At 39.7% G+C, this 16,085-nt stretch overlaps 1 protein-coding gene across 2 annotated transcripts in view; it reads right to left on the reverse strand.

Annotated features, from left to right (window-relative positions):
- Positions 1-8,479: 8,479 nt before the first annotated feature.
- LAMP2 (lysosomal associated membrane protein 2) overlaps positions 8,480-16,085 on the reverse strand; it is a 43,248-nt gene continuing 35,642 nt past the window's right edge. Inside the window, exon 9 of one of the 2 annotated variants that reach the window (XM_055269391.1) lies at positions 8,480-10,947. In XM_055269391.1, the coding sequence (XP_055125366.1) occupies positions 10,805-10,947 (143 nt within the window). In that variant the 3' untranslated portion in view covers positions 8,480-10,804. Of the gene's footprint in view, positions 13,813-16,085 lie in introns of both variants that reach the window. The other variant, XM_055269392.2, reaches the window with a different exon arrangement.

Here is a 16,085-nt window from a genome sequence, read left to right on the forward strand (position 1 = left end):
GGGGTGTCTCTGTACCCTTGCACATAGTGTGCCCTTTGGATAAACCCAATTGAAATAACATCAAGATCTATTCTTGTAATTCTCGGGGAAGTGTCAAAGAGACTTTCATGAAAGGCCTTGAGTGACTGAACTGCTCATCACATTAGTCCCAATGGAAATGAATGGGCAGTGGCAAATATTAGGAAAGTGCAGGCAGGGCTTTTCTGATTGCCTACTGATTTCCTCCCTTGAGAGGGACAGGCATTTTGTTTTCTTTCCTTTTTTTTTTTGAGACGGAGTCTCGCTCTGTCACCCAGGCTGGAGTGCAGTGGCGCGATCTCGGCTCACTGCAAGCTCTGCCTCCCGGGTTCACGCCATTCTCCTGCCTCAGCCTCCCGAGTAGCTGGGACTACAGGTGCCCACCACCACGCCTGGCTAATTTTTTTGTATTTTTAGTAGAGAGACGGGGTTTCACCATGTTAGCCAGGATGGTCTCGATCTCCTGACCTCGTGATCCACCCGCCTCGGCCTCCCAAAGTGCTGGGATTACAGGCGTGAGCCACCGCACCAGGACAGGCATTTTCTTGGTTGCCCACAAGCCTGACTGAAAGACCACTGGGCTGTCTTGAAGAAAGACAGTGCTTGAGGGCAGGGGGTGTTGGCTACACACTCTGGCCCTAAGCCTTGGGCTGCCCCCATCCCAAGTCCCTTTCCAGTCAACAGTGGATGAAGAACAAATTGGATTCCACGGACAGACCTCAGGGGCACCAAGCTCTGGATGGTGCTTCTCTTGGGAGGAATAAGTGGGTTAAAAATACAACTGGACCGGGGCGAGCACTCTTGGGAATGCCTCTGGGCCCCTTCTCTCCCTCTTGGTGTGTTCATTGCAGGCTCTCTGCTCCCCAAGGCAGCTGCTGCAAGGCAAGAAGGGAGCCAGGGGTGGTTAGTTAAATCTACCTCAATCTGAGCTAAAGGTGTCCTCGGGTTACCCCACGAGATCCCGCCCAGCTCACCAAGATCAACCTTTGTCAAGGGTTTTCTGATCCTAACTAGTACTAAAGAGTGTGCCCTTGACTGCTGCTGTGTCTTCTATGTAGTGTGTATGTCAGGGCGGTTTGCTCAGAGGTGGCAGCTTAAATCTGTATCTTCCCTCCATCCCACTGAAGTTCAATCTCATTCATTACTGGAGGGCCCTTCCTCTTCCGACGAGTTACCCAAGGATTAGGGGCACCTCTGTGGGGCCTTCAGTACATCGTGATTGTCCCTGCTACCCTCACTGTCCACACGGTTCCTTGAAGATAGGACTGCTCCAGGGCAGGCTGCTCCAGGGATGGTGGGGCATGAGAGGTCAGGTGAGGAAGATGCTTCTTCTACCTAGGCTTGGCGCTCTGATGCCTGGGATCCAGCCTCCTGTGTACCACTAAGCCGTTTCCCTGAGTCCTGTCTCCCTGAGGTCCCCTGATGTCCCACGTGCAGAAACTTCCCTTGTGCATTTCTGCCTGCCAAGTCACTGTCCCCTCTCTCCTATGCATAATCCTATCAAGGTGTTTAGGATTCTGGAAAACAGCCAGGCTGTAGCCTGTCTGCTCACAAGACAAATGTTCCCTGAGGTGAAGGGGAGTGGAGGCTGGCTACCTGCTTGGTATGGGCACAAGAATGGGGACAGAGAACAAAAGTGGCCCTGCCCCACCAGCATTCTCACTTCCCTGACAGTCACGATTACCAGGAGAGCCTTGGTTACTTACTTTGGAGTGCTGGAGGGGAAAGGGTCCATCAGAGACATCAGACTCAAAGCTAGGGTTTCTGGATTGGCAGCTAAGGTTTTGTGATACTCGTGTGCTGATAGCTCCTTGGAATTTTTGGAAGATAGGACACAGAGACTTGGAAGTGTTACAGTGCATTTTAATGTGGTTCTCAATGTGTGGTTTCTGGACCAGAAGCATCAGGATCACCTGGGAACTTGTTACAAATGCAAATTATCAGGCCCCACCCAGACTTCCTGACCCCAGAAGTTCCGGAAGTGGGGCCCAGCAGGTGTTTCTGATGCACACTGAAGTTTGAGAACTTTTGTTTTCATCCATAGTGTAATGTGAACAAATAACCCTAGTTCTCATTATAGTTGGTTCATTTAGGGCTTCACAATATACTCTGATGTCCACTGGAATGTCTGAAGGTCTGTGCGTAGCTTTTTATATAGCTCAATGTGATTACCCAACATATCAGGGCTTTTTTCACAGTAACCTGCCTGAATCTTTGTCCAGAATCACTAAAATTGGCTGTCAATTCTCCCTTCGTTCTGGGATGGGGACATGTAGGTAAAGGCAGTAAGTGAGGTGTTTGTGGGAAGAGCCTGAGCTTTGGCACCAGAGAGAACTGGGTTCAAATACCTGCTCTGCTATTCACTAGCTGTGCAACCTTGAACAAGTTTCTGAATTTCTTCAGGCCCCAAAAAGTGTTGGTTCCCTTCCCCTACCCTCGGGGTTCTGTTTGTGATGCTGGGGTAATGAGTATAAGGGATGCCTCTCAATTGCCTACTCATACAATTGAGCGCCTTCTATGTGAGACTTTATGGCCATTATCCCGTTGGTAACCATCACATCTCTGTAAAGTTATAGGTATAATAGCCCCCCCCCCCCCCACTTAACAGTTCTTCAAGAATATTCTACTCTATTTTACAGATGGAGCAACTCAGTCACCCACCCAAAGTCATTCAGTTGAGAGTTGGTAAAGCCTGGGTTCAAACTCCAATTTGCCTGGCACCAAACTCCATGCTTTTTATACGATAACACAGTGCCTTAACCTTTTACCCTTACCAATTAATAGCAGTTAATAGGGTATGCCAATACCTTGACCCATAGAATTGACAATAATGGAGGAAATTTGAGTCATAGAGACAGTATGGTAGAAAGGGAAGTGGGTTGACATGCCAAAAGAGTCAGGCTTTGTTGCTATGGATAGTATTGGTGCTAGAAAAGGAAATGGTAGGAGAGGGTTGGGGACATGGCTCCTAGGAGTGTTGGCCTGGCAAAACCTGCAGAGACAGAGATGCAGGAGATGGACAGCAGGTTATGGTTGGCATGTCCCCTATCCCCACGCCCACCAAGGCTCTTGCCATCAAAACTTCCACTCTCATTCAGCTGCGAGTAGTGGTTCCAACTCAGACACTTACTGTGGAAACCTCTGCAGATAATATGCAGGGATGGGGAGAAGCCCCTGTCAGGCATCACAGAAGAGAACAATAGACTGATGGATACGTGTGCTTCTGTATTCCTGTGGGGGCGGGAGAGCTGCGCGTGATTAGGGCTAAGTGACTGGACTAATGAACAATGTAAAATAAAGGAATTTTTCTTGATAAAAACATGCTTCAAATGAGGAGAGTGCCCTGATATCTGGTAGAAGCAGAGGCTTTGTCCTCTCATGGGGCCAGCTCTCACTTACATGCAGAATGCAAGAAAGAACCAGGCCAACACCCCTAGGAGCCATGTCCCCAATCCTCTCCTGCTAACTCCTTTTCGAGCACCAATGCTAGAAACCAAGACACACAGGAAAGAATCAAGGAGATTTAAATCCACTCTCTTGGGAAATCATTTTCCCGAGACCCTTCTGATTATCAAAATTGACTGCATTTATCAAAAAAGAACTATGAAAAACAATTCACACCACCCATAATCTCAAAACCTGGAGGTGACTACTGTTTATACTTTGATGTATTTACTTTATATATACACACATATTTACAGATATACGTACATATACACCAAGACAGGACACAGTACACATTCTGTTGTGGCCTCAACTGTAGAAGCAATGGCTCCAATCCGGAGCCTCCTGTGGTGGACTCTGTACCAAGCATGTGGTAAGGTATAAGGATAGGGAGAAACAGTTTTTGGGTGGTAGACGAGTAGTTAGATGTAGATATATAGATAGATAGAGAGATAGGGGTAGAGAGATTTACTTACCAAAACAGAATGGTACATATTTCTTTCCGACATTCATTTTTCACTTAACAGTAAGACACAAGCACAGTCTCATATTCTTAATTTTTGATATTGTGATATTAAATGGCTTTGTAACATTTTGTCATGTCAACATTTCACAATATACTTACCTAGTTCTATCTTACTGGGTACTTAGATTGTTTCCAAATTTTTATTTTCACTCCCAACATCGTTAGTGTGCAGTCTTCTGTATAATGGCCAAGAGTGAATATTATCACTAAAAATATCTTAGCCAGTTTGAAAGATATCTTGTTTTAATTTATACAGGCTGAACATCTGTAATCCAAAAATCCAAAACCGGAAACGCTCCAAAACCCAAAACTTTTTGAGTGTCGCCATGATGCTCAAAGGAAATGCCCATTGGAGCAGTTCAGATTTTTCAGATTAGGGGTGTTCAACTGGCAAATAGAAGGCAAATATCCCAAAATCTAAAAAAAAAAAAAATCTAAAATCCAAAACACTTCTGGTCCCAAGCATTTCAGATATGGGATACTCAACCTGTATTTCTTTGTTTACTAGGGAGACAGAACATTTTTTCAAGTTGCTTATCTATTTGCAATCCTTCTGGCATGACTTTGCTATTCATGTCCTTATTCCAGCTTATTCAGGGAATATTCATCTTGTTTGTATTTATTTGATAGTAAAAATATCACCTTAACTCTTTGTTATATTTAAGATTGCAAATACTTTCCCTTGTTTGTAGTTTCCCTGTAAATCTGTGTCTGGTAGCATTTTAGTGGTCAGATATATTAAATGCTTTTATATGGAAATATTTTTTCCACCGCCATTTCTTCTTTTTCTTCTATTCTTAGGAAGGTCTTTATTTTGAGATAAAATAAACAGCCATTATATTTCATTCTATATCTTTTACAGTGTTTTTTTAAACTTAACTCTAATTATCCTTAAATTTATTTTGGTATTGTGAGGTAGGCGACTAAGTGTATTTTCCCCCAAATAACTAACCTAGTATCTTAGTATCTCAGCATCATATTTTTTCTAATTTATTTTTTTGAGACAGGGTCTCCCTCTGCTGCCCAGGCTAGAGTGCGGTGGTATAATCATGGCTCACTGCAACCTCAAACTCCTGGGCTCAAACAATCCTGCCACCTCAGCCTCCTGGGTAGCTGGGAATACAGGCATGTGCCACCATGACCAGCTAATTTTTTTATTTTTATTTTTTGTGGAGACAGGGTCTTGCTATTTTGCCCAGGCTGGTCTTGAACTCCTGGCCTCAAGTGATCCACCTGCCTTGGCCTCCCAAAGTGCTGGGATTACAGGCATGAGCCACCACGCCTGGCCCTCAGCATCATTTTTAAACGTTCCATTCTTTCCCCACTCATCTAAAAACAACATCCTTATCAAATACCATACACACACACACACACACACACACACGCATACTGTATATACATATGTAATGTATATACACATACACATAAATACATACTGCTGTATATATTTGTGTATATATTGTGTCTTGTCCTTTGAACTGTTGCTCTATTCTTATACCCACCTAACACCTGATTCTAGCTTTCTAATACATTTTAGCAAATGCAGTGCAAGTTATTATTCATTATTCATTTTTTCCTAAACTTTCTTGGTAGTCATCACCCATGTATTCTCTCAGTCGAAGCTTTATAATCTAATTCTGTATTCCTTTGAGTCCAAGATGTACTTCTTTCAATTGGATTCTGTGAGACTTACCCCATAGCTTCACAATTCATTCTTTTTTCTTTTCTTTTTTTTTTTTTTTTTTTTTGAGGCAGATCTCGCTCTGTCGCCCAGGCTGGAGTGCAGTGGCAAGATCTCAGCTCACTGCAAGCTCTGCCTCCCGGGTTCACGCCATTCTCCTGCCACAGCCTCCCAGGTAGCTGGGACTACAGGCGCCCACCACCACACTTGGCTAATTTTTTGTATTTTTAGTAGAGACGGGGTTTCACCGTGTTAGCCAGGATGGTCTTGGTCTCCTGACCTCGTGATCTGCCTGCCTCAGCCTTCCAAAGTGCTGGGATTACAGGAGTGAGCCACTGCGCCCGGCCTCTTTTTTTCTTTTTAACCCAGTCTGAGTTGATTTCTGTTCCTTAAGGTTTTATCTCACCTTATTCTCTCTCTCCACTTCCTCTTTCTATGATCTTATCTAAACAGCTGGCATCTGTCATCTTTAGAAAGAAGTCCAGATTGATATAAATAAAAAGCTAACATTGGCTGGGTGTGGTTGCTCAGGCCTATAATCCCAGCACTTTGGGAGGCTGAGGCTGGCAGATCACTTGAGGTCAGGAGTTCGAGACCAGCCTGGCCAACATGGTGAAACCTTGTCTCTACTAAAGATACAAAAATAAACAAAAATTAGCCAGGTGTAGCAAGAGGGTCAGTATGGCTGAAGTGAATACGGGAAAGTAGTAGATAAGGAGGGAGGGGCATGGGGCTTTCTCAGATTATGGCTGGAAACTTTGCAGGTAAAGATTTCTTGAAATTGGCTATGCACACAGTGGCTCACATCTGTAATCCCGGCACTTTGGGAGGCCAAGGCAGGTGGATCACCTGAGGTCAGGAGTTCGAGGCCAGCCTGGCCAACACGGTAAAATCCCGTCTCTACTAAAAATACAACAATTAGCCTGGCGTGGTGGCTATCCCAGCTACTTGGGAGCTACTCGGGAGGCTGAGGTATGAAGAGTTGCTTGAATCCGGGAGGCAGAGGTTGCAGTGAGCCGAGATCGCGCCCCCGCACTCCAGCCTGTGCAACAGAGTGAGACTGTCTCAAAAAAAAAAAAAAAAAAAAAAAAAAAATTCTTGAAACCCTTCCCAAAAGGCCTTAGATTTGGGAATAGGAACTGTGTATTAATAGGGTTCAGAACCACCTGGCAAAGATAGTTGAGTGTCATGGCTACAATGCACTTAAAGCTGAGGGACGAGGGGAAGGGGTATGAATGGTATTAAGGAAAGTGAGAAGAGAGACAGTTCCATTTAGTTTCTTAAACACACTAATGCACAGTCAAAATGATTCATGGTGCAGAAGAGTTTGAGGGCAGAATGACAATGATATGTGATCAGAATAACTAGATGAGGCTACCCTGAAAAAAGTGACATTCGGGGCTTAATATTACTGATGAGGTACAGTGCAAACTGGCCTTGGTTTTGATCTTCCAAAAGGCATGCTGCCACAACATCCATCTGCCCCACAAGTGGGCTGGATAAAACTCAAGTTATTTTAAAGATATTGAAGAATATTTATAAGGCAACTACATACAAGATAGAAGAGTACAGAAGTCAGATTTCTGTAACCATTTAATGTAAGGCATGTGCTTTAAAAAAAATCTATTGCTTCTGCAAAAGGCAGATGTATAGTGGTTAACTGCATGGTCTTTGGCGGGCAAACAGAACTGGGTTCAAATGTCCATTTTGCCGCTTAATCCTGTGTGACTTTGGTTAAGTAACCAACTCAAGCCTCAGTTATCCCATCTGTAAACTGGAAATGATACCCCCAACCTCAGAGAGTTGGTGTATTAAATGAAATAACGTGTTTAAAGTGCACAGCACTGTAACTGCTCAATAAAATTATGGATTTTTTCCTACTAAAGATGCATTGTATGGCAAGATTTCTCCTGTTCCTTACGCATACCTCTTGAAATTAAAGGGACCCAAACTTACAGTGCTATCAAAATACATGCAGACAGTAAAAACAAAGGAAAGGAAAAACATTTCATCAGAATTCTAAAGGCAGTTCTGGCATTCAAAAAGTATACACACTGAAGTTAAAAAGATGACCCTCCAAGTTGACTTTTTAGATACACTGTAACCCTCACAGCAACATATATCGAACCACTCTTCCTGATTATCAGTCAACTTAAAGTGCTTCTTTCAGAGGCCTCGTGAGGTGGCAGTTATGAAGGCCATTTTTTGACTTAATTACAAGCTATTAAACGTCTTTCAGAAAATGAAACCCTATTCTGGAACTATGGAGGGAGCCAATGTCTAATTCCTTCTCCCACCAAAAATACCTCTTATGTAAAAAGGAGTATGTTTATGTATGTGTTGTTGTTTTATCCAATTATATAAAAATTGAGCATTAGACTGGATTGTAAGGAATTTAAAGGAAATTCAGAAAATGGATAGCTCCTCCCCTTGCCCCACCATATCCCTGAGGTATATCTCACTCAGAATGAAATGAACTTCAACAATTAGTATAGTTCATCAATGCAGACAGACATACGTGGAAAGTTCATTTGTTAAGATGTTCTTACATTTGTTAGATTTCCATATTTTGTTTTTGATGTTTTCTTGTAATTTCCATGACTACGTAGGTCCCCCTATTCGAGGTGTCTGTACTAAAGGTTCTGTACTAGTGCCTTCCTAATGACGGGACTTGGTTAAGTTGCAGATCTATGAGATCCTATGATTCCTGTTGACAATCCAAGAGACTAGAATTTAAGAAACTTAGATTACACAATTAAGTCTAAGCTCTTAAGACTGAGCATATGGAATAAAAATGAGGTTATCCATAGTGGCATGGAATGTATGATCTTTATTAATTTTTAATCCATCAATCTAAAATCACACATACTAGATCAAACAGAAGTACCACAGTATGCTTTATTTTGCAGGTATTAATTGGCTCTCTAAATTGATACATCCAAAACTTTAGTTAGCAGCAAGCATCAGTTCTTCCAAAGCAGCTTAGGTGAAAAACAATTCTTTACATTCACCAGTTCAAAGTCATACTGTCTGATCCACTGTTGTATTGACATAAAATTGAACTCAGTAGGCAAAGCTAATTGAACACTCAGCTCATAGATTTTGAGCTTCCTTTATCTTATTGGAGTTGAAGCAGTTTTTAACCCTCTGTTAATATTCTGTATTTTAATTCTCAAAGAATTAAACACATATATTTTCTAATTAATTAAGATAGAGCCATGATAACTATTGAGGAATTAGTGATATTAGTCTCATACCCAAAAGGTAGAACACTTTTAAATGAACCCATAATTTTGAATGTATCTGAATTTCCAATTTATATGCTTAGCAAGGTCACAAGCTGATTTAATTAATCTGGCTTCTAGACAATCATCTCAAAAATATGTATTGAAATGAAGCCACTGTTCTTTATGATGCCATCGTTTTAACCAAATGCTTTTATAACAAATAAGCAGTTGTTCTCAAAAGAGAACATTTTAAAAGAAAACATTCTTTACATACTTAGCAATTAGAGGAGAGTGTGAATTTGCATGTCAGAGCTATAGAGTTCTAGAGGAGTTGTAGTTGAGCAATCTAACTTTCTACTCCAGTTTTTGAGATGTACATGTTTTTGAGATGTACATATAGAGAAGGCAGTAAAGAAAGATCTTGGTAAATTTAACAAACATTTGTAATTCCGGTTATTGGCAAAGGGTTCTGGCATGAGTTAATGGCAGCAATACAGTGGTGAGCTTCTGCATTGTGCTGAGAGGTAGATTGGGACTTAATCCTTGGAATGAATAACCAACTCACTTTATTTAAGGTTCAGGCTTAATTTTTTTAATCAAAAAAAATTTCTGAAGTGAAGGCAGATCTTTGGGAACTTTTGTTTTTAGTTAAATGTAGAGATAAAATAGCTTGATAAAATAAACATCTGCCTTACACTAATGACAGGTGTACAAAGCAGCCATTTGAACCCTAGACAACTTCAACACTGCTTCCAAATAAAAGGGCAATTCAACAGCTGAACCAATCAAGCAGACACAGGGATGAGTGGTCTCCAGTACCTTACACCAGAAGCCAGAGCCATTAGCGGTCCCTACAGGGATGTAAGTCTATATCAAGATCAACAAATGTACAGAATAATCTTGGTCCAGCTTTGGCTAGGCAGGCATCTGACTGATGACATATCAGGGCCCACTAACCTCTAGAGTAAGCACTTGTTGCTGTGAGAAAAAAGAAATCAATATATTAAAAATATCAACTAGAGCATATTCACGTAGGGAATGGGAGAGTGCAGGAGGCACACAAACAAAGTATATAGAGTTTTTGTTTTCAGTACAGGATAAATGAACCTTCTTAACAAGTTAAGGCTCTGAGGGAAAAAAACTTTCTAAACCATAACCTTAATAAACCATAGCCCATACAGGTGTTCCAAATCAACACCTTTAAAAAAAAAAAAAAAAGCTGGAGGTCTTACTTCATCCTTCAGTATAAATGTCAAGTCTGAGATAATCAGTATATTCCAAACTCTAGAACAACAACAAAAAAAGAAATCTCCTTGTTAAAATATAGTAGCTATTAACAGTAATGAAGAAGACAGCCAAACTTTTGATGTTAAATACAATATCATGAAGCCATTTCTTTCTTAACTAACAGAAAAATACAGAGTTAAATAATGCTGATCAGAAGGTGGTCATGAACCAAATTTCGTGTCTGCCACCAACAAAAATGAATCCATTATGTTCTTGAATTTATTTCCTGAAGCAAGTTAAATTCTTTAACACCTTTGATTTTGCAAATAACATCAAAGTAGTAAAATATAAGTAACTGTAACATATAAAATTACACATCAGTAAAAATGCTTTCATAATTGGATCCAGGGGCTTAAAATCATTATTTACTTAAAAAATTCTAAGCTGATTTTTTCTTTTAATTATACTTTAACAAAGGAAGAAAAAACAGAAAAAAAATTGGTCCTAATATATTTTGTCTTAAATAAGTGTACTCATGCCCAAGTTAGCTAGGAACTCACTGAAGTTAGTCTGCATATCTTAAACAATCTATTGCACAGCATGTCCTGGCTTTTAGCCAATGGAAATGTAACTTCTAATTGAAAACAAAAACAAACAAACAAAAACACTAGATTTAATTGATTACACAGACTGATAACCAGTACGACTTTTCCTTCTTCCAATCATATAAGAGATAAAGACAACAATTATAAGGAAGCCCAAGGCCACACCCACTGCAACAGGAATAAGAAAGTTGAGGTCAGAGTCAGCAGAACATTCTTCAGCTGTTAGAAAAGAACAGACAGCAAGGAAAGGAAATTAGTAAAGAATGCAATTAAGTAGTAAAAAGCATGCAAGAAACAAGCATTTTGAAAGTGTACATAGCTTAGTCTTTTATAGCATTACCTCTATTTTCTTATTTGCTCAATATCTCATTATCACTTTATCTAAAATCACACGAAATTCCTCAGTACGAAAAGCAGAAGGTAAGGGAAGAATGGGAAGGGTCCAAAATAGAGAATTGTGCTTGCCTAATATGGGAAGACTTTAGGTTTGATTATCTAATGACACTGGGTTAAGGAGCCATCTACACTTAAACCACTGCCTGTGTATTTCCCTACTCTCTCCTTTGTCACACCTATAATTAAAGTATAAATAAGAATTCTGTATAAGTAATAAAATTTAAGTTAAAAAAGACAGGATCAAGAATGCAGTATATATATGTATATACACGTATATATATGCGTATATATACACGCATATATGCGTGTATATAGGTGTGTATATATACACATATATACGTATATATAGGTGTGAATATATACATATATATACGTGTATATATATATATATATATATACACACACACACACACGCACAATTATTTTTAGCTGAGCAGTGGCCTGGAAGAATAACAGCAGTATCTAATGCACTGCAGTCCATTCCACCGAACCACCAGGAAAGCAACATGTGCAATGTAGATTTTGAGCTCTGGATTCAGACAGAACTGAGTTTAAATCTTGACTCCTTCCAGTACTAGCCAAAGGACCTTGGGCAAGTTATTTAAACTGGGCCTCACTTTCCTCATCTGTAAGAAGGGGATAATAATACCTATAAGGTATTTGAGGATTAAATACAATTATGTTTCTAAGCATCTGATACACATCAGGAGGTCAACAAGTGTTCATTCTCTTGTCTTTTCCTCTTATGCTCATGATCCCATCTGAGGAGGATTAGGTTTTGAAGTAGCAAACAGAGATTAAAATAGGAGTGTTTTGGTATATTACTACTGAAAAAGCCCATATTAGTATTAAAAAAAAAAAACTTAAGCAAAACATAGTATGGAAGCCCAAAGTGCCCAATTCTGATCTCATAATTTCAAGTGTAAACCAGCTGTTGTTTTACTGTTGAGTGACTAGATTTCATTAGGGGCAATTTTCATCAAAATGCTAATAATAGTTTTGTTGCCCACTTGATATGGAACCTCAATGAATTTCACTCCCCTTTCCGTAAATAATCGTTAAGGTCCTTTCCAGTAATAGCTAATGAAATTAACAAAATGTGTTATCTGGTGTGATTTATGATTAAGCAATAACTTGTACTTTTCTTCTAATTTTAACTTTTCCTCCTCTTGTACTTTTACCATTCATAAAAATGTTGCTGCGGTTCTGAGTACATAACACTCATCTCAGTAACCACACGTTAGGCTATGTTGAAAGAATTTACTATATTTTACTGAAAGCTCTCAAGGACTGAGAGCTGGGTAACAAGATACACTGTATTATTAATCAGGAAGTTATAGAAACTCTGATCATGCCCATATATACATACAATGGGTTAATAATACTTCAACGCGATAGTCTTCTAGTCTATTAGCCTTCCTTCTTTATGTTTCATGTCTGTGCTACTCTTATACCATGGAATATGCTTCAACAAGGGCTGATTATCTAGCTCATTTTAATGCCAACAGCTTCTCTTTACACCCCCATCTATGCACTGCCCCACAGGGGCCATCTTGAAGAAACAAGAGCCTAGTTGCTATGCTTCACTGCCTCCCTTCTGAGATTGCTGTTAGCTTACATTTCATAAGTACCACACTGATGACAACACTAAATAGATTTTAATGCTCCAGAGATCAACAAGATGAGGTAGAGAAACACAACGCAATCTGTCCTAATTAGTTCACAGAATATTTCTATCTTTCAATACTAATCAGGCATCCAAAGAAGAACAAAACAAGAAACAAAAAAGCAAGTGGCTAAATATGCTTGAATCTTTTCAGTCTATACTGCTGAAAAACAAACAATTATCTTAAAAACTCTAATTACGAAGCCAGTTTAAGTTCTGTTGTAGCCTCTTGGGTCTGTATCATCCCTAGGGAAAAATCACAGGCTTGAGGTACTAACTTCATGCTTAACTTGAACTCAGAGAAATCAGCAAAAGTCACATAACCTTTAAGATGCTGATGGTCCTGAGAACATTCTCTACTTCCTTCAACTGAAAACCAAGTTTAAGCATATCTGATGGGCATTTATACCACATCGATATTTATTTAATGAACTTTATGCAAAGGCACATTGATGAGTTTAAATCACTATAGTCCTTATACAGTGAAACAGAACACCAGTAGTGAAATGATATTTATTAATTCCATTAAGACACAACTACATATTTTATTCTTATAATGGCCATGTTAATAAGTTCAAGGCATACTTCAAGGTTAGGATCAAAATTTGGCCAGGGCTTCTTAAGATAGACCTTAAAACACTGCATGTTGATGTTCTTTTGAACAAGTTTGTCTCCAGGACCAGTAAATATGACACTTTGGATTTTAAGCTGATTAAAGAGAACAGGTTTTATTAATAAAGACTGATCTCAAAATGCTGGGATTGATAAAAGAATTAAAGTTTCAACGTATCAATTTTAAGAAGTAAAGTGTTTCAACAACTGAGAGGTAAGAAAACCGTGTTATTTGCATGTATTTTTATATAATCAATCAGGTTGCAGATTCTAAAATTGCTCATATCCAGCATGATGGCGCTTGAGACCAATAAAATAAGCCAGCAACACTAGAATAAGTACTCCTGCCAAGGCTGCTCCCACCGCTATGGGCACAAGGAAGTTGTCGTCATCTGCACTGCAGTCTTGAGCTAGATGTGGAGAAAGGACAATTGAGAACAGAAACAGTGACAAACTTTCAAATCTGTGTATTTTGAGTAAAATGACAGCACTTCCTAACACGCACATTTTGGTTTTTTATACCAAGGTAACGAGTCATTGGCATTTCATTATCAGCAAATGAGATGTTCCACAAAAGTGATTTTCCAAATAACCAAATAATACACTTTTAAGTACCAAGTAAAAATGCAGTCGTTTTGGATGAAAAATGTATAACATGGTCACATACTTCCCAGATTTCTTAAACAGAACATAATGAACAAATATAATTAGCCTTGCCTTGATGATCAGGCCGTGAGCTTTCAGAGGCAAACTGTTATGATGTCGAAGAAGCACAGTGCTTCAAATATTGCAGATTGTTAAGTATTAACTCGCTGCATGAACAACTATACAAAGAGGACATAAGAACTCAATACATTACAATCTGGGGTCATTTACTAATGGGAAAAGAGATATAAGAGATATAAGCAGGCCCTGATGACATAACTGTTTGCCTCAAGATGCTCAGTCTAGTGTGAGAGTCAGACAAGAAAAATCAGTGGTTATAATTTCAAAATGTGTTGTGGTAGGAGCAGGCAACACAAAGTGCCATGGAAAAATTTCAGAGGCACACTCAAGTTTAGCCTTATTACATAAGACACACTTTGAAAAGGTGACACTTGAGCTGAGATTTTAAGGATGAATAGGAATTAACGATGCAAGTAATGGGGGAAGGGCATTCCAGGTATAAGAAATAGCACAGACAAAAATATGGAGAGTAAAAAGACACAGCACTTCAAGGGAAACGCAAGCAGGTTGGCATAGCTAGAACAATGGATCAAAAAGTATTTTCGGCTGGACAGAAGGCAGAAAAAGTGTACAGGGACCCAGGTCACAAAGGTACAATATGCTCTTAGGTAGTCTGGCCTTATCCTGATGAAAAAAATTTCAGCAGCAGGATATTAAGCAGGATTTCATTTCAGAAGTTATGGCAGATGGAGGTAGTAAGGTAGGAGGCATCTTTATCACTACAGTCCAGGTAACCAATAATATTGTCCTGAGCTGGATTAATGAAGTGCAGAAGAAAAGCAGAAGGCACAGACTGGAGATCAAATTAGAAGGCAAAATTGACCAAATGGATGTAGGGGGTGTAGGAGGAGGAGATAATAGAATGGTTTCCAATTCCACACTTGACTGATTATGTAGATGCTGGTGCCATTCTATAAAAGAGGAAGAATATATGCATTTCAGTTTTTTGTATTTATATGGAACAGGGGCTAAAAAGGATACGTGGAAGAGAGAGATGCTCAGTTTTGGATATGTGAGTTTAAGATACCTGTGTCCTTAGTTGAGCATGGTGGCTTACGCCTGTAGTCCTAGCTACTTGGGAAGCTGAGATGGGAGAACTGTTTGAGCCCAGGAGTTCAAAACCAGCCTGGGCAGCGTATCGAGAACCATCTCAAAAAAAAAAAAAAAGTGACTATGTCCTAACCAAGTGGCTATATGAACCTAAGTGGTAGTTAAAACATGGGCAAGAACATTTCTCAGTAAGGGGAAGTAGAATAAAAAGAGGATCAGAGACAAAAACCCTTGGGAACACCAATACCTGTGGGATAGACAATGGAGTAGGAAAAAGATGTAAAAGGGCAGATAGAAAATGGCGCCAGAGAAGCTAAGGATGGAAAGTTTCAATTAGGGTGGAAAGACAGCAAATAATATTAGAAAGCTTTGAAACATGTCCATTGCCTCTAGCAATATGAAGGGTGGGAGATATGAGTAAAATTGCTGCAGGTTTAAGAGGGAATGGGAAGTGATTGGTTAGGACATCAAGAACTTGGGCAGGGTAACAAATACAATACTCATTTTGAGAAGTTTAGAATGATTAAGGCAGGACAAAAGGGAGGTAATTAGAAGGGGGACATAGGGAACTTAAATAGGATGAGGGAAAGAGCCATTAGCAATTGACAGAAGATGCTGAATGGTGCAAGTTCTCCTACAAGTTAAGAGAATTTGGATTCCAAAAGCATAAGACATAAGACTCAATACATAACAATCTGGGGTCACTTAGTAATGGGAAAAGAGATATAAATGGGCCTTGATGACATAACTGTTTGCCTCAGTTTAACGAGGAAAAGAAAACCTACTCTGAGACTGGAGAGGAGGAAGGAATGGTACAGATGGATACACTTGCAGGAAGGAAGTTAACTGCTATTTCTATTTCCCATTTCCTGTGTCTTGTTGCCCTAGTTCTCTGCCTAGCTTGCAG

The sequence above is a fragment of the Symphalangus syndactylus genome, chromosome X, assembly GCF_028878055.3.
Source record: "Symphalangus syndactylus isolate Jambi chromosome X, NHGRI_mSymSyn1-v2.1_pri, whole genome shotgun sequence".
NCBI classification, from domain to species: domain Eukaryota; kingdom Metazoa; phylum Chordata; class Mammalia; order Primates; family Hylobatidae; genus Symphalangus; species Symphalangus syndactylus.